Below are 23,282 nucleotides of genomic sequence, written 5' to 3' on the forward strand. Positions count from 1 at the left end.
ATTGAAGCTTCAGTTTCAGCATCAGTACTTCTAATGAGTATTCAGGATTGATTTCCTTTAGGATTGACTGGTTTGATCTCCTTGTAGTCCAAGGGACTCTCAAGAGTCTTCTCCAACACCACAGTTCAAAAGTACCAATTATTCAACATTCAGCCTTCTTTATGGTCCAACTCTCACATCCATACATGACTACTGGAAAAACCACAGCTTTGACTGGATAGACCTTTGTCAGCAAGGTAATATCTCTGCTTTTTAATATGCTGTCTAGGTTTGTCATAACTTTTCTTCCAAGGAGCAAGCATCTTTTGATTTTATGGCTGCAGTCACCATCTGCTCTGATTTTGGAGCCCCCCAAAATAAAGGCTATCACTGTTTCCATTCTTTCCCCATCTATTTGCCATGAAGTGATGGGACCAGATGCCATTCTTAGTTGTTTGAATGTTGAGTTGTAAGCCAACTTTTTCACTCTCCTCTTTCACCTTCATCAAGAGGTTCTTCAGTTCCTCTTCACTTTCTGCCATAAGGGTGGTATCATCTGCTTATCTGAGGTTATTGATATTTCTCCCAGCAATCTTGATTCTAGCTTGTGCTTCATCCAGTCCAGCATTTTGCAAGATGTACTCTGCATATAAATTAAATAAGCAGGGTGACAATATATAATCTTGACGTACTCTTTTCCCAATTTTGAACCAGTCCATTGTTCCATGTCCATTTCTAACTGTTTGCTTCTTGACCTGCATACAGTTTTCGCAAGAGGCAGATAAGGTGGTCTGGTATCCCTATCTCGAAGAATTTTCCAGTTTGTAGTGATCCATATAATCAAAGGCTTTAGCATAGTCAATGAAGAAGTAGATGTTTTTCTGGAGTTCTCATGCTTTTTCAATAATCCAACATATGTTGGCAATTTGATCTCTCATTCCTCTGCCTTTTCTATATCCAGCTTGAACATCTAGATGTTTTCAGTTTAAGTACTATTGAAGCCTGGCTTGGAAAATTTTGTGCATGACCTTGCTAGCATGTGAAATGAGTGCAATTGTGTGGTAGTTCGAACATTCTTTGGCATTGCCTTTCTTTGGGATTGAAATGAAAACTGATCTTTCCCAGTCCTGTAGCCACTGCTGAGTTTTCCATAGTTGCTGGCATATTGAGTGCAGCACTTTCACAGCATCATCTTTTAGGATTTGAAATAGCTCAGCTGAAATTCCATCACCTCCACTAGCTTTGTTCATAGTGATGCTTCCTAAAGGCCACTTGACTTAGCACTCCAAGATGTCTGGCTCTGTCTTAGAATTGCTGCGATAACAATTACAAGAGTCTACAACCTCCAAAAAAATAGAAGCAAGGGTTAGGGAGATCAATCCAAAAAAACAATGTGTTTTAAAAAAAAAAACACAGAGGGGGAAAGTACAACAAATATAGTGCATATTACAAGATGAGAGAAATAAATAAAAATATATCAATCTCAGTGAATGAGCTAAATTCTCCAATTCAAATAAAAGAACAAAAGCCAGCAATGTTCTATTTACAAAAGACAGATCTAAAACATATGAACACAGACTAACAAAGTTTGGAAAAAGAAATACTAGGCAAAAAACAAATAGAAAGGAAAAAATAACTATAGTAAGATGAAAACCAACACTAGAGATAAACAGGGTCACTACAGGATAATAAAGTTCAGTTCACCAGAGAGAAAGCACATTTATAAGTTGGTATGCTCTAATAATACAGCCTCAAAGTATTTCTCCTACAGGGAGAAATGGACAAATCCATCATCTCACAGTGGAATATTTTAACATATATCACAAAATTTGTAACAGTAATTGATAGGTCAAGTGAACAAAAATTCAGGAAGGACATGGAGATTTAAATAGTATGATTAATAAACTCTATGTGTTCCAGTCATCTCTTTGTCCCCACTGTCTATCCCTACTTCACTGTTTTAATTGCTGTAGAATTAAATAAACCATCTCTTAAGCTCATGCTTGTCACACAGTGAGTGCTTACTAGATGTTAGTGATAGCAGCAGCTTATTGTGTAACTTTGGTCGAGCCACTCAACCTGTGAGCCTCAACTACCACTTCGAAAAGTGGCCATAATAATAAATTATTTTCCCAAATTTCTTTGCAAACGGAATGAGCGTAATGTTTGTGAAGATACTTCATGAAATATGGAGGAAAACATAAATGAAGGAATCATTGCTCTCACCAGTTAACTGGTATTACAAAGCACCAAGTTTCAAGATAAATAACATGAGAGCACTCACCAGCTAGGGCAGCGGCCCTAAGGATGTCCAGAGGGTGCACTGTTAGGCTAAGCAGTGGTGTGGACCCTTGGGCTCTTGGAGCTGGGAGCAAAGCTGGCAGATGGAGGCCGATCAGGAAAGCGTCTAAAAGGGCGAAGGCTGCCCTCTGGTGGATATTGTTGTTCAGTCACTCAGTCCTTGAAAGCTGGTGTCCATCACAAACCACCTGGAGCCCTCAAATTCACTGCCCCGTACACAGTCAAGGGGCAGCTCCTCCAGGAGTCCTCTGGCCCTCTTCCTGAGGGAATTCGGGAAGGAATGTTAGTGGGAAGAGCCACAGCTCCCACTGCGGCCGCCTCCGCTGCCCATGCCACATTCCCCTCAGCCCTCAGCGACCCTGAGTGGCTCACTTGGTGGCGTGACCCAGACCCTCAGCGTGCCGGAGCCCGCGGTCACCATGCCCGTCTCAAGCCGGGGTTATCTTTGTTGTTGTTGCTGCTGCTGTTGGTCAGCTGCTCAGTCGTGTCCGACTCTTCGCGACCCCACGGACCGCAGCGCGCCAGGCTTCCCTGTCCTTCACCATCTCCCAGAGTTTGCTCAAACTCGTGTCCATTGAGGCAGTGATGCCATCCAACCATCTCATCCTGTCGTCCCCTTCTCCTCCTGCCTCCAATCTTTCCCAGCATCAGGGTCTTTTCCAGTGAGTCAGTTCTTCGCATCAGGTGGCCAAAGTATTGGAGCTTCAGCATCAGTCCTTCCAATGACTATTCAGGGACCTTACCTGGCCACTTACAGTTACAACTGGCCTGCGGAGTACCAAGAATCAGCCAAGTAAATTATCTGGGATCCACACTTATTCCTCCGTGCTCCCATGGAGCAGCCTATTCATAATCAGGTTGAACACTCCTGCCAGGATAGTAAGCTCACTTCTTGACTGCTGGTCCCTGGATACAAGGAATCCAAAGCACCCAGGAAACAGACATAGCTTAGAATTCAGTGTAACTTTTTTGGGCAAAAGTGTGCCCCTTTTGAGAACCAGGACCCTTAACCCTGCAGATTGGCCAAGCTGGTAAACAGGAGGTCTCCAGAGGATTATCAGAGTAGGGGTAAGTGGAGTCACACGTGCTTCACCCCTGCGGTTCCTGTATGCCTGTATTCTTCCTTATGGGGACATAGGTCCATGAAGGTCTTTGATTCAACCCAAGCTTTGGCGCCCCTGGAGAAGGAAATAGCAACCCACTCCAGGATTCTTGCCGGGAAAATTCCAAAGACAGAGGAAACTGGCGGGCTACAGTCCATGGGGTTGCAAAGAGTCAGCCATGACTAAGCACATTGGCACATGCTTTGGAGCAAGTACTGCCCATCAGAGTCCCATTTGGGCTAGAACTACTTTATACCCTCACCTCTCTCAATCACTAGATGTGGGCCACCCCCCACAAGGATGTGACCTTGCGGAGGGGGACTCCCAGCAGCCGAGACAGACCTGAAGGAGGTGACAGCCATAGGCAGTCAACTAACTGCAACTAACTGGGGGGCGGGGGGGCAGCGAGCCCTTCCCCAAGGGCACATTATGGGTAAAGGACTCTGATTATCCACATGTCCAATCCCCCTCCCCCACCAACCCACACACATTTTTCCTTAAACTTGCTGTCCCCATGTCCCAAGATGATAGAATAGTTCTAAGAATCACATCCAGAGAAGGAAAGGGGCCTTTTCCTCCAGTGTCTCCTTGAGAGTGAGAACCCCTTCCGATAACCCTTCATCAGACTTCCCCTCTTGTGTCACTGACCAGAAAGGGAAACTGCATGGTTCTGGAAGGCCTTCTGGGGCCTACAATTCATATCACTCTGGTCCCAAGGCCTATCCTCTCAAGAAACTCTCTGGTCCCCTTCACAGTCCCTCCAGGGGCTCTTCAAAATTCATTCATGAAATGAATGTATTGAGCACCCCCTGGGCACTAGCTACTGTTCCAGGTGTTTGGGATGTATCAGTGAACCAAACTTACATTCGTGTGTGTGTGTGTGTGTGTGTGTGGCGAGGGGGGTATTTATGAGCACAAACAAGTAAATTATTCAGTATGTTAGAATGTGATGTTTTTTTAAAAATCAAAAAGAAGCAAAGAAAAAGTGCTGTGCTGTGTTAAGCTGTGTCCATCTCTTGCAACCCCATGGACTGTAGCCCACCAGGCTCCTCTGTCCATGGGATTCTCCAGGCAAGAATGCTGGAGTGGATTGTCATTTTCTCCTCCAGGTGATCTTCCCCACTCAAGGATCAAACCTAAGTCTCCTGCATTGGCAGGTGGATTCTTCACCACTGAGCTGCCTGGGAAGTCCCAAAGGAAAGTAGAGCAGAGTAAAAAGGATCGACATGGACACCCTACTACATATAAAACAAATAACCAACAAGGACGTACTGTATGGGTTTCCCTGGTGGCTCAGAGGGTAAAGCGTCTGCCTGCAATGTGGGACACCTGGGTTGGATCCCCAGGTAGGGACGATCCCCTGGAGAAGGAAATGGCAACCCACTCCAGCACTCTTGCCTGAAAATATTCCATGGACGGAGGAGCCTGGTGGCCGTAGTCCATGGGGTCACAGAGAGTCGGACACGACTGAACAGCTTCACTTCTCACCTACTGTATAGCACAGGGAACTCTCCTCGATGCTCTGTCATGACCTGTGTAGGAAAGGAATCTAAAAAAAGAGTGGATATGTGTATAGCAGATTCACTTTCTGTACAGCAGAAACTAACATACCATTGTAAATCAACTATACTCAAACAAAAATTAATTTTAAAAAAAGGATTGGGAATGCTGCAGAAAGGGGCTAACTGAGTTAGTAAACAGTCAGGGGAGGTCTCACTGGGTGAGATATCAATAAAGTCCGAAAGGAAGTGAAAGAGGCATCAAAGAGGAGACCTAAGGAGTGGGCATTCCAGGCAGAAGATCAAAGGCCCTGAGGTGGATGTAGTCAGCATGTTCAAGGAACAGGCCGGAGGCCAAAAGTACCTTGGGCAAAGTGAATGAGAGGGAGAAGAGTAGGACATCGGGTCAGAGAGCCAGCAGGGCCAGGTCATGGAAAGCCTTGCAAGTCACTGAGGACTCTGGCTTTCTCTCGAGTGAAATGAGGAGACTTTTTCTGGGATTTGAGCAGATCAAGTGATAGAATTGACTTACGTTTTTTTGTGTGTTTTTTTTTTTTTTGACTTACGTTTTTAAAGGACTGATCAAACTATTATGCTGAGAGTAAACTATTAGGGATGAGGTTAGAAGAAGGGAGACTTAGGGACTTCCCTGGTGGTCCAGTGGTTAAGGCTTCACCTTCCAAGGCAGGAGGTGTGGCTTCAATCCCTAGTCGGGGAGCTGGGATTTCTCAGCCAAAAAATCAGAACATAACAGAAGCAAAACAGTAGCATATTCAATAAAGATTTTTCAAATGGTCCACGTTAAAAAAGATCTTTTAAAAAAGAAGAAGAAAAGGGGAGACTTACAGACTATTGCAGTAATCCAGCTAAGAGATGGTAATGGTGTGGACCAGGGTGGTCAGAGTGGAGGAAGATAGAAGTGATTAAATCTGGGGAGTTTCCATGGTGGTCCAGTGGCTAGGACTCCATGCTCCCAATGCAGGTGGCCCGGGTTCAATCCCTGGTCAGGGACCTAGATCCCATAATGTCACAACTAAGATCCAGCATAGTCCAATATATAATTAAAAAAAAAAAAGATTAAATCTCTTGTCTTTTGAAGATGGAGCCGGCAGATGTTGCTGATAAATGAGACATGGAATGTAAGAGACAGAGAGAGATGTCCAAGATTGCTCAAAGGTTTTGGCCTGAGCAATTAATTGGAAGGACACAGAGATAGAGAGGGATCAACTGAGAAAGGCAGTGGTGGGAGAGATACGGGTGAACAGGAGATAGATCAGTAGTTTCGTTTTGCACATGTTGATTCTTGGGTTCCCAGATATTAGCATCCATTCAAAGCTAATGTCCAGTAATCCGTAAAAGGTCTGGATTTCCCCGCCGCCCTTTCTTGGAGGAAGATTCCCAGCATACTCTTGTGGCAGTGCCACGAAGTCCTCCCTGCAGGGACCTGGCCTCCTAAGACTGCGGGTCTGTGAACTGGCTTAGATGTGGAAATTAGCTGACAGGTTGAGATGCTCTATTGTGACAATTTAAGTTAGGCTTCTGGCCCTAAGACATGGTTTTGTTGTTGCTGTCGTTTTCCTGTTACGTAACTCTATCATATTTATTAAGTTGCTTATCTGTTTCATTCCTAGAGACACTCTGATCAAAGATCGCTACAAGCCAAAAGATTGTAACTACCACTTCACCCTGCCACAGGGAACAGGGAAGGCCCCCACCTCGTCTCTGGCAGTTCAGCCACTTTTCCTGTGTTCCTCTAGGATCCCGTCATCTCCAGTGAAGTCAGGGAGCCCATTTCAGGGGCGCCTCTTTCAATGTCCAAACCACAGAGGACATCTCCCGTAACACTTGTCGAGGTTACTGATGCTGCTGTCTCTCATGCTTATCTCAACACCTAGGTGAAAAACTACCCTCTGAGTCCCCTTGGGAATGTACTTGGTGGGAATAGGGGGTATGTGCAATTTCATGTCCTAAATCTTCTCCAACCTTCCTATCTTTTTAATATGTATTTTTATTTGTTTACTTGACTGTGCCAGAGTTGTATCACACCAGATCTTGGATCTTCATTTCAGCATGCAGGATCTCTCTTTCTCAGTTGGGTCATGTGGGATCTAATTCTCCCACTGGGGAGGGAATCCAGGCCCTCTGTGTTGGGAGCACGGAGTCTTAGCCACTGGACCACCAGGAACGTCCCAACATTCCTATCTTTTTAGATATCAGACATATTCACCAGGTAAATGCTAATATCTCAGCCTCACTGAATACAGGTCACGTTGAATACTAAGTTCAGTCAACTGAATAAGCCAACTATGAGAGCTACTTTCAGCTGCAAGAGATAACATGTTAAATCTAGAATCTCCACTCAGAGCAGTAAAATCAGCCTGAGCAAATGTTGCAGTCTTTCCTCCCTGACTCCACCGCAGCTCTACTCAGTTAGATTCTCCAAGGGTGAAGGCCTGGTGTAGGTCTTGTTAACTAGCACCCCAGGGAGTTCCCTAGAGGCCCAGTGGTTAGGACTTGGCACCTTCACTGCCAAGAGCCTAGGGTTCAGTCTCTGGTTGGGGAACTAAGATCCCCCAAGTCGCCCAACATGGTTTAAAAAAAAAAAAAAAACAAGCATTTCAGGTAAACTTCACGGACCAAACTGGAATCCACCCTAGGAATAGTTTTGGGGGAACCAATGGTCTAATCCACTTTCCTCCTTTTAACACATCAGAACCTAAGGCCAGAGAGAGAAAGTGACTTGCTCCAGACCAAAAGTGAGTTCATGTCCAAGTCAAGACCATAACTCTGGCCTCCTGACTCTTTATGGGAATTTCTGCTGCTCTTCTAGGCCAGCTTTACCACGAACCTGGAGGGATCTGGTCAGCACACCTGAGAAGTTAGGGTGGAGATGGGTCAGAATGATGGGCAAACCAAGGCTGCACCTACTCAATGCTACAGGCACTGTGAGGAAGGCACCTAGTTTGGGAGAGAATGATGGGTTTCCTTCTGGTTGATTTTGGTTGTAAGTGAATCAATCCCCCCACCCCCACCCACACACACACACAAAATGTACTGGCTTACACAGTGTAAAGCCCATATGTAGGTTTGCTTTAGACATGACAAGACACGGAGGCTCCACTCATCAAGTTTGGTTTTCACTATCTCTGCTCTCTGTTGACTCTGTCCTCAGCAGGCTGTCCTCTCAGGGTCCTGTCTGCCAGGCTTCTGCACATCAGAGAAAAGAGGGAAGTTTTGTTTCAGCCATCGAAGCAGAAGTCCCTCTGCTATAATCAAATTAAATGAAGTGCTGTAAGCCAAAGAGATGTGATAGATTTTTTGACCCAGACCTAGGTCAAGTGCCCCTCTGAGTCATGTTACCCGACTCTGGGAGCACAAGGACTGAGAGTGGCAGAAAAAGTGGCCAAAGATCAAGGCAAGAGTGCCAGGAGAAAGACGAGTAACTGCTGAAAGGCAAAAAGTACAGATGTTCCCAGGCCTAGGCATGATGGGGAACCTGACAATGACCATGGAGAAGGTGACAGAAATAATCCAGTGGTGATATTAAGGTGTTGGTTATAATGCTATGGTGATATGAGAGGTGGTGTTTATAATGTCCACCTCTTGGGGTGTCTGCCCAGCCTTCAAACTCCACCTTCTCTGGGAATTGCCCTCCTCACATATAAAACGGTACGTCCTGGACTTCCCTGGTGGTCCAGTGGTTAAGAATCTGCCTGCCAATGTAGGGGACACAGGTACGATCTCTGATTCGAGAGGATCCTACATTTTGTGGAGCAACTAAGCTTGAGCTCTACCACTACACAGAGCTTGAGCTCTAGAAACTAGGAGCTGCAACTACTGAAGCTCGCACACGCAAAGCCTGTGCTCAGCAGCAAGAGAAGCCACTGCAATGAAAAACCCACACACGACAACAAAGAATAAGCCCTTGCTCACCACGACTAGAGAAAGCCTGCTCAGCAACGAAGACCCAGCACAGCCAAAATTAAATTAATACATTTTTAAAAATAAAAATAAATAAATAAAAGGGTATGTTAACATCAGGGCTTCCCCGGTGGCTCAGTGGTAAAGAATCTGCCTACAATGAGGGAGCCGCAGGAGACATGGCTTCGATCCCTGGGGTGGGGAAGATCCCCTGGAGGAGGGCATGGGTACCCACTCCTGTATTCTTGCCTGAACAATCCCATGGAGAGAGGAGCCTGGCGGGCTACACAGTCCATAGGGTCGCAAAGAGTCAGACAGGACTGAAGCGACTTGGCATGGCTCGGAATGTTAACATCAAGTGTGTTCAGTGTGACACAGGACCTCCGTGCCCACAGCTCAGTGCCACCGTTACAAGTGATCAGAGATGCTCCTGCCGATTGGGGGTCCTTGATATCAAAAGTACCCCAAAAGTCATTTATTAAGGACCACATGGGCATCTGCCACTTGGGACCCAGTGCTCCGCGCTGCACGGAGTAAGGCATAACCCTCAACATCTGCTCAGACCTAACTGCACTCGGCCCCAGGGAAATAAACTCTCTTTTCCACATCTCCTGCCTTGTCCTCCAAACAAAAGACGGTTGCATCCCAGTGCCGGTAGGTTTGCACTGCTGCTGAAATTGCCGACAGCCACTGCTTGGAGTGTGGGGGAAGACTGGAGAAAGCTCTTAGGTAAGAGAAAATACAAATTAATTAGCTTGTCAAATCCTTCCTCTCAGAGCACATTAATGCACAGATTCGGGCGTAAGGGGGTATTGTTTCCGAGTAAGGGCTCAGCATCCATTTTCTTGCTTCACTTCGTGTTTCAGCGGGTAGCATGGTGTTTGCAATAGTAGCATATGATGGCTGAGGAACATTCTGCAATGTTAAACAATACATTTTGCACTTAATTTGTAAATGCAGGCAAGACATTACATGCAAGAAGCCTGGCCCCAATTCTATACTGTTATGAAACTAGACATTGCTGTATGAGATGGTAACAATTGTGATGCAAGAGATAGGGATTTATATAATGCCATTAAAATAAATTGTAATATGTTCTATGCTAATGATAATTTATCATATACACACCATTTAAATGTTTGCACATTATGTAACATTCATAGCTCATCTCTAAATTTAAGAATTGTTTTAAGAATTTTATTTAAAAAAAAAAAGAATTTTTTTTTCAATTCTAGTTGTTACTACCTCCACACAACAAAGTTTCCCCAAATTGAAATTTTAAAAAACTAAAAAAGACTGAAGAAAGATTGTTTAATTAGGCATTACAATCAGTAGAATACAAATTATGTGAAAATTTAATTATAGCAACACAATTGATCATTTTGCTGAAATCAAAGCAAGAAAAATAGGTTTTATGGAATGAAGATATAATAACATATGAATTATTGCATCTTTGTTTTTTCACTCATCTAATGTTGCTGTTCCTTCAACAAAACACCTGTACATCCTTAATGACAATTAGATACAGTCATCTTTGGTACTTTGATGATGTTCTCTGTATAAAAAAGCAAAACAAAACAAAATATTTTTCAGTGTCTTTATGAAGGTGTATTTGTCAAAGTAGGAGGATAGACCTGTCACTGCATTCTGGGAGAAGCCCCTGATTCCCTTCCGCATGTTCCTCTATTTTCCTTAGTGGAGACTTTTTGTTCCTGGTGCTCAGTCTAAAGGTGAAAACAGTGGTGGAAGGTGGAATGCTGGAGATGGGGGTAAGGATGACGACAGGAGTAGTAGGTGATTGAGGCCCGGAGCAGAATGCAGTCGGGGCCTCCCTCCTTCCAGTCCTGGCTCAGGGTCCTGAAGACAAAGTCCTGTCCAACCAACAGAAAAGCGAAGCAGGCGGCCAGGCGAGCAGGGGGAGCCGACTTGCCCGACCCAAAGGGGAGAATCGAGGTAGGCAGGGCGGCTCAGCGGGTCAGAGCCGGCTCCGGAGTCCCAGCTCTACCCTTTGCAAGCCGGTGACCCTAGGTGAGCCACTCCGCCCCCTCTCTGCCTCCTCACTGACTTCACGCAGGGTTTTGTAAGGAGTAAGCGAGGTACCACTGAGAGTCAGACCCGGAGCCGAGAGCCTAGCACAGAGCAATCGCTCAGTTTGGCTTTTGTTCTTCCAACTCTAGGTTGTCAGTTCCTGACAGCAGAAATCCGATTTTCTTCTCGTGGTTCATTGGCGACTTGTAGGTGCTCCAGGGGAAAAACGTTTAAAGACACCTCCCTAGAAGGGAGGGGGTGCGGGCGCCGGGCTATTGTTGCGGCCGAGATTCTTTCCGAAACGGAAAGCCCTGAATTAGGGGACCGCGGCTCTAATCTCTGTGGGGCTTGCCCGCTACAGGCGGAGGCGGGGCGGGGGTGGGGGGTAGGGGGGCCCCTCCTGGGGGTGCTGGGGCGTCAGAGACGCCAGCCTGAGACCCGCCCTCTCTCCCTGAACCCTCCACGTTTGATCGAACCCCGTGCCCCGCTCTGAGCCCCCCACCCCTTCTCTGACCGCCCCCCTTTCTCTCACTGAGCCGCCTTTGCTCCCTGTCCCCATCCTCGCACAACCTCTCCCCGCTCGCATCCCACCCCCATCAGAAATCCCCTTCAGACTCCAAATCGATACCCTTCCTCTTTGAGAGCTTCCCGCCTCACCCCCACCCACCAACACCCCCCCCCCCCCCCCCCCCCCCCCCCCCCCCCCCCCCCGGCAGAGCAAATGCTGTACCCCCTCCCATGGCCCCTGCTTTGTTCATCTTCTGTTAGGGTAGCTCTGCTCTGCCCAGGAGCTGTGATCAGACCTTCACACCTCGGTTCACACCCCACCCCACCTTCCTGCAGCAGGCTGAGCTCCTAGAAAGCAAAAGCCAGGTCTGACCCATCTGCAGACCCCCAAGCAGAGGGCAGTGTTCAGAACGACTTGTTGAAGGTGGCTGAGAGTGAGGCTAAGGGATTAGGGGGGAAAAGAGAGAGAGAGAGAGAGACTTGGGCCAAAGGTGTCAGCTAGGTGCTGGAGGACAAGACCTAAGAGGTCAAGACTCCTGCCATTTACCTGCACCTGAGGCCCCAGGTGCTTTCCTCAGGCACCACTTCTTCAGGCCACACTGAAAGCTGGTCTTTTCCCCCTTTGACACAGAAGGGAACTCAGAGAGGTTAAGTTCTTGCTTCAGGCAACACAGCCAGTGAGGGATGGATCAGGTTTAGAATCAAAGGCACCAGCACACATTTCTGCCCTGGGACAGTGTGGATCTGGGGCTTAAAGGTGAATCTGAAGGGTCTCCTGATTCCCAACACTCGCCAGAGCTGTGCCCCCACCCTCCCACCACCCTCTCCTGGAAGAAGCCAGTTCTGACTCAGGCCCATTCCCATCTATCTTCATCCTCGGGGTGATCCGGGAAGGAGCTCAGAGTCAGGAAGGAAATGTCCCTCAGATTTGACCTCCCCCTCAACCAAGGCCCTGGCTCTGGGGCCGGAAGGAATCACTTTAGGGCTCTCCCTGGGGACCCATGACCAGAAAGATAAGCGATCTGGTTCAAGTCAAGTGTGGCCAAGACACAGGCAGGGCAGGCTGCTGGAGACCCCCCTCGTGATGTCCACCACCTCCCCCTCTTTGAGGGCTGACTCTTTCAAGGGCTCTCTCACCCACAAAACCGAGCCTATCTGATCTTGACATCATGACTCTGCTCTCCAGGATCCTGACCTCCTGGGACAGACTACTGTCACCTCTCAGACTCCTGAGAGCAGGCTCTTTGACCAAGCCCCGTCCAGACCTATGGGGGCAGGGCTGTGTCTCCCCTCTCTGACTGGGGGCTCCCAGGGCTGGGATTGTGTCTCCCCAGCTCTTGACCACTCCTGAAGGGAAGTGGGCTCACTTCCACTCACCCTTGTCAGACTGGGGGCCACTCCAGGGCAGTGACCTGCATTGACTCTGAAGGCCCCTCTTTCTGTAACCTGGTGTCTGTCCAGAGCTAAGAAGGAGGCCCCTGCCTGCCCTTCTTCCCAACCCGGATGCTCCTTTAAGACCAAAAGGATGGGGGTTGTATAAGATTCAGACACAACAGCCCCATCCTCCCCCTCCTTCACAGGCCAGGTTTCCTGCCATTGACAGCATCCCAGCTGGGCTCTGCCTGGCCTCATGCTTAACCCCTTCAGGACCAGATCTCAGGGCTACTGGCCTGCACCCCAACCTTCATCCATAAAACCAGGAGAATGAAAGTCCCTATTTCATTGGGTGGTTTTGAGGATTAAATGTGTTAATCATTGTGTGAAGTACTTAGAACAGTGCCTAGCGTATATCAGTTTCAATACACGTTAACTAGTATTCCACTTGATAAATCATTTCACCTATCTGAGTCTCATTCTCTTCAGCAGTCCAATGGAGAAAATAATAAACCTACTTCTGAAACGTAGTCCTGGGGATGAATTCTGATCATGTACATGAGAGCATTTTGTAGAGCAGTGTAACAACACAATATGGATGGACCAAAAAAAAAAAAAAAAAACTCCCTTTAACTAGGTAATAAAATCCATTACCAGGAGATGGGCCTTGTAGTTTTCAGACTTACTACCTTACTTGCCAGGCTGAGGGTGCATTGGAAAGAGTGGATTTGGGGTTGGAATTAGGTACCCCCAATCTTGTTTCCTTGCCTATCAAGTGGTGTGGTCACCACTGCTGGGTCTGCTGTTTAGGGTCTTTGTGGGGGACAAAGGAGATCAGAGAGCAAAGGCATGAATGTGCTTTGCAAACATTAAAAAGTGCTAGAAGGTCCTGACAGGGCTCCGTACCCTTTAAGTCACAGTAAAGCTTCATGTGAAAAAAAAAAAAAGTGCTAGAAGGGAGGGAAAGAGATTTGTGAAAAGTGGAGAGAGGTGCAGGGACCCCTTGGCAGGGGCATTAGTTTTGGGGCTCTGGGTGCTGCAGAGTTTGCCCCGTGGGGAGAGAGAGCGAGGTACGCTCCTGGAACCAGCATTGTGGGGACAGGACTCCCCCTTGAGAAGTGAGGTGTCAAATAAGAAACTATGCCAGCTCTAGTAGTCCCCGATGGGGGCAAAGAAGGAAGGAGGTCCTTTCCCCAGGCTTGGACCCATCCCTTCATTACCCTCTTCCCAGCTAATTACATTTGCCATCAGAGGACCTTGGGCAGAGGCCCCTCCAGTGGGATCCCTTGTGAGCCTCCTGCCAAGACTTGTTGGGAAGGGCTCACTCTGTGTATCTGCAGCACCTCTGTCCCCACTTTTAGGTTGCAGATTCCTGGCCTCACCCCTAGGGAGAGCAAGCTTGACACCTTCCACACATGCAGGCCAGGGCAGGTCTAAACCTGCTCCAGAGGGAAAAAGCATGGTGTACTAGAACCCTGCCCTGCCTTCCCATCTGAACGAAGAGGATCCGCCAAGGCCCAGCAGAGCGGACTGACCCCACGTGAATAGCTTGTCCCCACCCCAGGCCTCTAGAGGAAGCTTGGGAACCAGAGACCTTGTTTGGGGTGCTGGCTGTGCCCCAAGCTCACTGTGCCTCTATGCAAACCACTTAAGCTGCCAGGGCCTGTGTGACCACTGGCTAAATAAAGGAGCTGGACATGGTCCAAGGGTCCTCTCCTGCTCTGAGACTGTGACCAGGAAGGAGTTAACAGAGGCCAGGCTCCAGGTCAGGAAGGCAAGGGTTAATCTGGGGGGTGGAGGCTCTCTTGGCTTTTCCTGTGGAGAGTGAGGTTTGGCTGCCACCAAAGTTACTTCCAGTCCCTGCTGTCCCTCCTGCCTTCAGTCTGGACCTGCCCGGAGACCCTGGCATTCAGCCTCCCCATGCAGAGGTGAGTGCATCCTGAGCCCGGGGCTGGGGTGGGAGGGCACCGAGGTACCCAAGGGCATGGAGGCTGGCACCAAGCCAAGGAGCACTGTCCGCCAGCCCACATCTGTGTCCGGAGCCGAAAGCTGGGCAGAGATCATCGGCCCACCAACTCCAGTGCTGGGAGAAGGTGGGCAGAGGGACAGAGGGTACAAGGATGTCTGCCAGGCTTCTAGGGAGGGAACGTCTGCGGTCGGGCACCAAGGAGCCCAGAAAGCCAGGAAGAGGCAGTGGACAGCAAACTATTTTGGTCCCTGTGTTTAGGAACTTTTTATAGCCTCCTGCTCAGGGCTGGGAAGAGGAGGGGACAGGAGGATACCCATGAGGTCAGACAAGCACAGAGCCCTCCTGGGACCTTGGAATCAGACCTGTTGCCAAGTTGAGTCTTTGGGAGGCAGGAAGGAGGGCACTGCCAGGCTCTCCTTGCTGCCTGGGTTCCCAGTCACCAGCTACCTATGGGCTGACCTACTGGACACTAAGTGGGTGTGTGTAAGTGTGTGTGTGTTTATACTCATGCAGGCTGCCCTGGGGTGAGTGGGATTGGTAGAGTTTCTACTCCAAGACCCCTCACCAGGGGTCCCCTCCCCCCATCCCTGGCAAGTTATGTTCCTTCGTTGCCTCCAGCCCAGGTCTCCTCAGCCCCTAGAACTGCTGTGTCCCTCTCAGCTGAATGGAGGATGGGAGGAGTAGGGAAATAGAAGTGGGGTGGAGTGTGCTGGGCTGTGTGGGTGGCCCATTCTATTACTGCCAAGGGAACTGTCAGCTCTTGATTTACAATCCCTCCGGGCCCCCTTCCCCAGCAGAAAAGGGAGGTGGAGGAGAGGGGTCATGGGGGTCTCAGGGTGAGGGACCCAGAGGGCAGGTTTCTGGGAGTACAAGTTCCTGGGAATAATCAGTGGAAGGAACTTTTTAGTGAGGTAAGGGGCCCATCTCTTGCAGAAATCACGTTGTGTTAAAGCAGCAAGAATAAAAGCAAAAGATAGAGGAAAGTTCTGATAGGCAAGTGAGATTCAAACTACACAGTAAGAGACCTGTGTTCCAGTCCTGGGCCCAAACTCTCAGTAAGACCTGAACTAGCCTCTCCTCTCTGCGCCAGTTTTCTCATCCATGAAATGGAAGTGCAAGGGGCAAATAAGGTGATGTTTACAAGTTGGGCATTTTGGAATTCCCTTCGAAGGGGCACAGACTGAGTGGCAGATAGCTGGCTGAAGTGACGTGGGTGACCATCTCTCTCTTTTTCCCTGATGGCTCTGCCGGGCCTGGGCAGGGCAGTTGGCTGCAATTACCGGAGGCTCCTACCCTGTGGTTAATGTCCCTGACCTCTCTGCTTGGGGGCGGGATGGGTGGGTCCTGCTGGAACCAGCGGGTGGCTGGGAAGCCTCCTTGTCTTGGACTCAAAGTTGCTAGGTTGGGAAGAGGTATTTTTTCCGGTTTGAGGCTACTTTCGGGAACCAAGCCGGGGAACAGCCCCATTTCCTTTTCCAAGGGTCTGGCTTGCTGATGCCTGCTTGGCATGGCCCTGTGGCCAGAATGGGGCACGCTCAAAAGGGCCTATGTCTCTGGATGGTCAGAAAGCCCCTGCCCATTGTCTTTGAGGGATGGGGAAGGGATACCTGAGCCTCTGCCCCCTGGGCATGGCACCTGGCTGACTTGCATGGGGGAGGGGTGGCTGGCTGACCTTATTCCCAGGAATGCCTTCAGGAGAGGGGCAGGGTCATCTCTTACTCTGCCCCTGACCATTCCTCTTTCCCCAGCAGGTCCCAGGGAGCCCCAGCCAATTGCTCTCAGCTCTTTCACTACCTGCCTGCCTCCAGTGGCTTATGGAGCACTGTCCTGCCCAGTTCTGCTAAAATGCTCCTGGCGTCTCCCTCCACCCCGTCCCGGGGACGGACGCCCAGCGCCGTTGAGAGGCTGGAAGCCGACAAAGCCAAGTATGTCAAGACGCACCAGGTGATCGCGCGACGCCAGGAGCCGGCTCTGCGTGGGGGTCCCGGGCCGCTCACCCCGCACCCTTGCAACGAGCTGGGGCCACCTCCATCGCCCAGGACGCCCAGGCCCGCCCGCCGGGGCAGTGGCAGGCGACTGCCAAGGCCTGATTCCCTCATCTTCTACCGCCAGAAGCGGGACTGCAAGGTTTCGGTGAACAAAGAGAACGCCAAGGGCCAGGGGCTGGTGCGGCGCCTCTTCCTGGGCAGCCCCCGAGACGTCGCCTCTAGCAGCGCAGGCTCATCGGAGCGACCCGCCGCTCCCGCGGGTTGGGCCGCGCCCCAAGATGCTCCGGAAGCGGCGGGAAAGCGGGCATTGTGCCCCACGTGCTCGTTGCCCCTGTCGGAGAAGGAGCGCTTCTTCAACTACTGCGGCCTGGAGCGCGCGCTCGTGGAGGTGCTGGGGGCCGAGCGCTTCTCTCCGCAGAGTTGGGGCGCAGACGCCAGCCCCCAGCCCGGAAAGTCGCCGCCGCCGGGCTCCGGGGACGCCAGCGACTGGACGTCCAGCGAGGGCGGCGCAGATCGCCGGGACGGTGCGGAGGGCGGCGGCTCGGAGGCGGCGGGCTCGGAGCGGGACGGGCGCCCCCAGGTGTCGGTGGTGGAGCGCAACGCGCGCGTCATCCAGTGGCTGTACGGCTGCCAGCGCGCCCGCGGGCCACCGCGCGAGTCCGAGGTGTGACCGCAGCCGCTCGGGGGCCGGCTCTTCTGGAATTGGGGGTCCGGGGAAGGGCAAGGAGCGGGCGCGGGGCTGGACCCAGGCAAGGGCAGGGACTCCCTGCCTCACGCGTCGAGTGCTTTGGGGCAAGCCCTTCCCTCTGGATCGCGGCGTCCACTCGTGAACCTTCGGAGCTTGTGACCAAACGGTCCCGAAGGCTCTTCCCAGCGCGCACTGAGGACGGGAGGGAGCCGGTCTCGCGGCCCTTGTGGAGGCCGGGAAGCGAGTGAAGACTGGGGTGGGAGATCAGAGAACCTGCTGAATAAAGTCAAAACGTTCTTTAACGGACTCGGAAAGTTGGATTACAGAGCAGATGCGCGAGGGTTTTGGAGTGTGGCTTCCAGACTGACTGTGTGACCCTGGGCCGGCACTCCGCCTCTGGGAACCGCAGCGACACCCCCTCGGTTGATCAAAGTATTTTTGAAATGGTCACAAAGCGCTTGGCAAAGTGGAGGAAGTGCTTAGTATAATACTAACACTAGCACTATTATGATCATCTCTGCCACTGACCGCCCCCCCCCCAACAGGTGTGGGGTCCAAACTATTTCGGGGAATAGCGCCCTTGGGGAGTTTGGAGGAGGGGTCTGCTCCCAGAAATCTGGGGTTCACTAGTCCCTGAAGGCCCCATTCCTGGAGCTTTGCTGCCCATTTTGGTTACTAGGTATTTGAAGGGCTGAAATGCGGTGGATCCAGAATCAGGATAATAAGGGACTTTTCAAACCAGGATTTTGCCAGCCCACAGTCTCACCTATCACTGCCTTTTTTCCCCTTAAAACAAGGTCACCTGTTTTCCTCACATGTTCACACCTCCAAGTCTTTATTCATTTCTCTTCCTTTTAGCTGGGTTACCTTCCCCTTTCTTTCCACTCATCTGAGATTCCATGTATGCATTCTCTCGCTCTCTCTCAGAACTCCTGAATTTCCCAGCTGGCCTCATCTCCTCTGAGCGCCCAAGGTACAGCCTTATTTTTGGGCCTCAACTTATCACCTTGTGTGGGACCCGCTGGTAGTCTGGGTTCTCTCGTTAGTCCCTGACCTTCCCCTAGTACAGGGACAAGGCCACAAGGAAAGTTTGTCGAATTAAAAGTGGCTGGAGAGGGCGGCAGGACTGGTCCATACTGGTAAGATGGTAGCCCAGATTGAATACAATCTGTCCTGATACCAGGGATGTCTCTGGTCATTTTTCTCCCTGTAGGTTTGGGGGGCAGAAGGCGAGAACCACTCCAGTTGGACCCGGGCCTGAGGTTGCCCACCCCAAAGCAGCCTTCTCCGTACTGACAAAAGCACGCGGTCACCGGAGGTGTCAGGCCAGGTTTTTATCGCGGAAGGGGGGAGGAGCGGGCGCCCAGTTCGGCCGGCCAACCGGCCGGCTAGTCGCCCTTGGGCGCCGCTTTCACCCTCATCTCGGCCAGTTTGTGGGTGAGGAAGCCCCACTTGAAACCGGCCACGGGATCGGCTTCGCGCGGCTCGGGGGTCTCGTCCCCGGCTTCGGCGTCCGGTTCCGGGGTGGGCTCCGCTCCGCGCAGCATGGATGCGGCGGCCGCCTGCTGCTGCTGCCACCTGCTGGCTAACGCGTCCCAGAAGCCGGGCCCGCGCGCCTCGGCCGCCGCCTGAGGGGCGGGCTGCGCCGCCAGCGGGCTGCGGAAGAGAGGCGGGGTCAGGGGCTGGCCGGGAGACCCCGGAAAGGACAAAGGACAGGAGGCGGGGTCAGGGGACCTGTCGTGGGGTCAGTGGGGCCCGGGCGAGGTCGACGGCTTGGGGGGGATGGGCAGGGGGGGCGGGGACCCGGGAGACTGGGAGGAAGTCTGGGCCTGGAGGCGGGAGGAGTACTCTGAGGCACCGGGACAGGGGTCAGGGCATTAGGTGAGCGGGTCAGGGCTTCCCTGGCGGCTCAACTGGTAAAGAATCCGCCCGCAATGCGGGAGACCTGGGTTCGATACCTGGGTTGGGAAGATTCCCCTGGAGAAGGGAAAGGCTACCCACTCCAGTATTTTGGCCTGGTCGCAAAGAGTCGGACACGACTGAGCGACTTTCACTTTCACTGGGAAAAAGGGGCCGGGATCAAGATCCGTGGGGAGAGAGCCGGGCTCAGGGGCTCAGGGTAGGTACTCGGGGAGAGGGAGGAGGTCAGAGGAGGGGAGATGGAGGCTGTGGGAAGGTGGGGAGAGGAGCCCTGAGAGAGGAGCGGGCGGAAGGATGGGAGGTGGTGGTGGGACCCAAAGGGAAAGGTTAGATCTGGGGGTGGGGAGGTGTGGGGGGGGGGGGGGAGGTGTGTGTGGGGGGGTGCGCGGTCAGATTCTGGAGGCGGTCTTCCGGGAAAACCCGCAGAGCCGGGGGGAAAGAGGCAAGGCGGGAACAGGGGTCTGGTTTCCCGGATAGAGGGAAAGAGGGTCCAGAAAAATGGGGGGCGCTGGGGAGAGAACGGGTGCAGCGACCCCGAGGAAGGAGAAAGGCCTAGATCAAAGACTAAGGGGAGAAGGAGACTCGAGAGGTAGCAAAGAGATGTCAGGAAGGGGAGCGGTGATGAAGCTTGAGGTAGGGAGAGTCGAAGGGCAGGAGAGAGAAAAGGAACCCAGGGGCAAGAGAGATGGGCGGGTCGGGGGGAATCCTAAGGAAGAAATGAATGCGGGGGAGGTGTCAAAAGGTAAGTGTGACTGGGCTGGAGGAAAGGGCAGAAATGGAGTGTGTCCCAGAACAGAGCTAGGGGGAAGACCAGACCCTGGATCTGACCCTGTGGCCCCCAGCATCAAGGACCTGCTAAGACAGTGGTTCCTAAACTATTACCCTCAAGTCCTCAGGAAGCTCGCTAAAAGTATAGATCCCGGGCCTCAGCCGACACGCACTGAATCAGAATCTTTGAAGGAAGGTCTGGAATCTGTGTCTGTCTCAAGGGAGGGTGAGGGTTTAGACCAATACTTAAAAGAACCACTGATCTGAACCACTGCCTGTTCCAAACACCTAAAACTTCTCTCCTGGATTTCCTTATTCTAGGGAGGTGATCCCTCCCACATGGATGGGGAGAGACACGGTAATACCTTGTAGCATCTCAATCCCAACAGCTGGTAAATTCCTCTCGAGATCTAATCTAATCTCCCAGATTGGCCTCTTTCCTGCTGAGAGAGAGAGAAACAGGAACAGCCAGGGGCTGGCCCTCCCGAGTCCTCCATGGTCAGAAAGACAAAGCAGAAAGGACGGACATGGGAGAAGAGGGTCCCCAGGTCTGTTGCAGACGGCCTCCCCTGAAACACACACGCACTGGTCAGCACAGGGCTCCGGTGGCAGCAGCTTGTCCTCATCTTCTTTGTTAAACAGAGACGACATTGTCAGCCAACCTTTCACCCCAACCCCTTGAACCTGGGAGAGAGGGGCTGAGAGTCAAGGAGGGCCCCAGCACACCTCCCAGGACTCCACAGAGGCATCTGCCCAGCTCCCCAGTGTTGGGGCAGAGAAAAGGAGAACTCACCCGGCGGGCCAGCTGTGACATGGGGCTGAAGGCCTCTTCAGTGGGTTCTGCCATCTCAGACTCCACTAACACTGGGTTCTCCTTCTGGGACACAAGACCCCCACCCAGTATGAGAGAGGCCCCAGAGGAATACAACCTCCCTTCCCTCCTGCCAACCTGATGCACACAGACCAGGTACTCCAAACCCCATGGAACAAGACACACCTAGCCCCCTGACACCCTCCCAAACTGCACACAGGTATTTGTACCTCTATGCAAAGCTGTCATACACATTACCTGTAGAGTAGACCTGTGAGCTCACACACCTGGCCACCCACACACATTCATACACACTGCAAAACACATGGACAAAGGCTTGCACGCCAATGTAGACACACACCTGTACATGAGTGTGCCTCCATATGGCTACAGCTCTTCACCTGCACATAGATACATGTGCTGTGAGGCACTTACCCAAGGATGCTCATACAGTTCACACCTGTGCTCTTCCACGACTGCAGACAGGTCCACGGAGGCCCACTCAGCACACAAAACTTCTCCACCCATCCACAGACACTAAGACACAGATGTACACACACACCCAAACACGAATACCATACAAAAACAATACCTGCGAATGCTTCCATAGTCTTCTGCCCCAAATGTATACACCTGAAAATGCCTATAACCTGTTCACACCTGCACACACACACACCTTAACTGCGGATTCCACACAGACACCAACCCCTATACTGACCCACAGACACTTCTACAGGGTCAGCCCTGGACACCAACCTGTGTAGACTTACATTTATTCACACTGACATACACACACCTTAGAACTAGTTCCTGCCTCTGCCATGTCTATTTGTGTAATTACCATGCCTGGTGGCTCAGATGGTAAAGAATCCACCTGCGTTGCAGGAGACCTGGGTTCAATCCCTGGGTTTGGAAGATCCCCTGGAGAAGGGAACAGCTACCCACTCCAGTATTCTGGCCTGGAGAATTCTATGGACAGAGGAGCCTGGCAGGCTACAGTTCATAGGGTCACAAAGAGTCGGACACAACTGAGTGACTTTCACTTTTACTTTCCAGAGTAAGACCCTTTTCAAAAACCTTTTCTTTAATGTCAGAACAAACATGATCCGAGTAATGGCTCTGACCTGATGCTGCTACAGGGACCCTCAGTGTAACAAACGCTGCTTCCCCTGCCACCCGTCCCAGGGGCTCCCTTCCTCTCGAAGCAAATCATCCCACTTCTGCTCAGCTCTGCCCGTTAGAAATGTGTGTCAAACTGAGTGTATCTGCATGGGTGCTGCCCGTGGGTCTAAAAGGATCCCTTCCATGTGGCAGCCCTTGAGATCTTTGGAGACATTGACCACTCCTCAGGTGCCCCCCCCCCCCCGCCCAAGGCTTCCCTTCTTCTTTGGTTTTCTGGAATGTCCTGACTTTCTGACACTTCACCGTGCCATTGGTCACCCCTGAATTGCCAGTTGCTTCCACACAAGTCAGTGTCTCTCTCTCCCCTTCCCTCCTCAGAGCCAGTCCCCTCTCCTTCTTCATACCTTTCACTTCTGCTGCCCCCTACGCATGCCCCATCCAGCAAGCAGGATGGCACCCACCTCCTCTGCCAGGTCCTCCTCAGATTCCCCACTCAGGGTCTGCAGCACTTTGGACTTGTAGGTTTTCCAGAAGGCCTGGCTCATGGCTGCATGGGAAACAAGCCTGGCACCCAGGCACGGGAAGCTGGTGGTTCAGGGGGCACCCAGTGGGTCTGGCTCCAGGAAGCTGGTGAGTCTGAGAGCCTGTCCCAAGCATCAGGTGACCTCATTAAAGATGCACCAGGCTCCCCAGATGGCACAGTGCCCAGCAGGTGAACCCGATCCAAAAGAGTCTGTGGTGAGACCCACCTTCTGCCACTTCAGCCCCTATCTTGACCCATATTTGCAAGAATAATGAAAACATAATGAAGACATCTTTCTTCACAGAAGCCTCCTTCCTGGGCCTAGGAATTCTTGAATTTGATTATCTGCAAAGGCTCCAGAAAAACTCTTTTCCATTCATGAATTCTATTCACAAAGTCTTTGGGCTCAGGACCCACAGTGGTGCCTCTGCGGCTGTAGCCATACCAGTTGTGCGGCCAACAGGGCCCTGCCCTATATCTGCACTCAGCCTCTATGGTCTGGAGTGGGAAGGCCCCAAGGCTCCCCGTGGGTGACCTGGGCTTACATTTCACCGCTTTGGGCTGGAAACCGATTCCTCTCCCCAGGGATGCACGTGCTGGTCTCCCTGTTTCCTGGCAACAGGTTCCAAAGAACTGGAGCCCCTGAATTATTGCTGAGTTCCTGTGGTCAACCTGGAAGGAAAAACGCACCTGGCTCTGATGCATGGGGAAAGGCTCTCTGGCCCTCTCCCCAGCCTGAGCACACACCATCTAGGCTGCTCTCGCCCTTTGATGCCAACCC

General features: G+C 51.4%; 2 protein-coding genes across 6 annotated transcripts; one reads left to right on the plus strand and one right to left on the minus strand.

Annotated features, from left to right (window-relative positions):
* Positions 1 to 14,487: 14,487 nt before the first annotated feature.
* Positions 14,488 to 17,663, plus strand: FAM110D (family with sequence similarity 110 member D). 5 transcript variants are annotated; one of them, XM_043909320.1, is made up of 2 exons: positions 14,488 to 14,640; positions 16,433 to 17,663. In XM_043909320.1, exons 1-2 carry the CDS (start codon positions 14,633 to 14,635, stop codon positions 17,337 to 17,339), a joined length of 915 nt encoding a protein of 304 aa, XP_043765255.1. In that variant the 5' UTR covers positions 14,488 to 14,632; the 3' UTR covers positions 17,340 to 17,663. The 5 variants fall into 5 exon arrangements, with proteins under 5 accessions (XP_043765255.1, XP_043765254.1, XP_043765253.1 ...); XM_043909319.1 differs by having other exon boundaries at positions 14,492 to 14,640; positions 16,430 to 17,663; XM_043909318.1 differs by lacking the exon at positions 14,488 to 14,640 and adding an exon at positions 15,789 to 15,811.
* Positions 17,664 to 18,745: 1,082 nt separating this feature from the next.
* C8H1orf232 (chromosome 8 C1orf232 homolog) lies at positions 18,746 to 22,523 on the minus strand. Its single transcript, XM_043910562.1, has 4 exons — positions 22,440 to 22,523; positions 20,839 to 20,922; positions 20,632 to 20,729; positions 18,746 to 19,013 (listed from the first exon to the last, which is right to left on the minus strand). The coding sequence occupies exons 1-4, from the start codon at positions 22,521 to 22,523 to the stop codon at positions 18,746 to 18,748; spliced, it is 534 nt and encodes a 177-aa protein (XP_043766497.1).
* Between the last annotated feature and the right edge of the window lie 759 nt (positions 22,524 to 23,282).

This window comes from Cervus elaphus, chromosome 8 (assembly GCF_910594005.1).
Source record: "Cervus elaphus chromosome 8, mCerEla1.1, whole genome shotgun sequence".
Taxonomy (NCBI): Eukaryota; Metazoa; Chordata; class Mammalia; order Artiodactyla; family Cervidae; genus Cervus; species Cervus elaphus.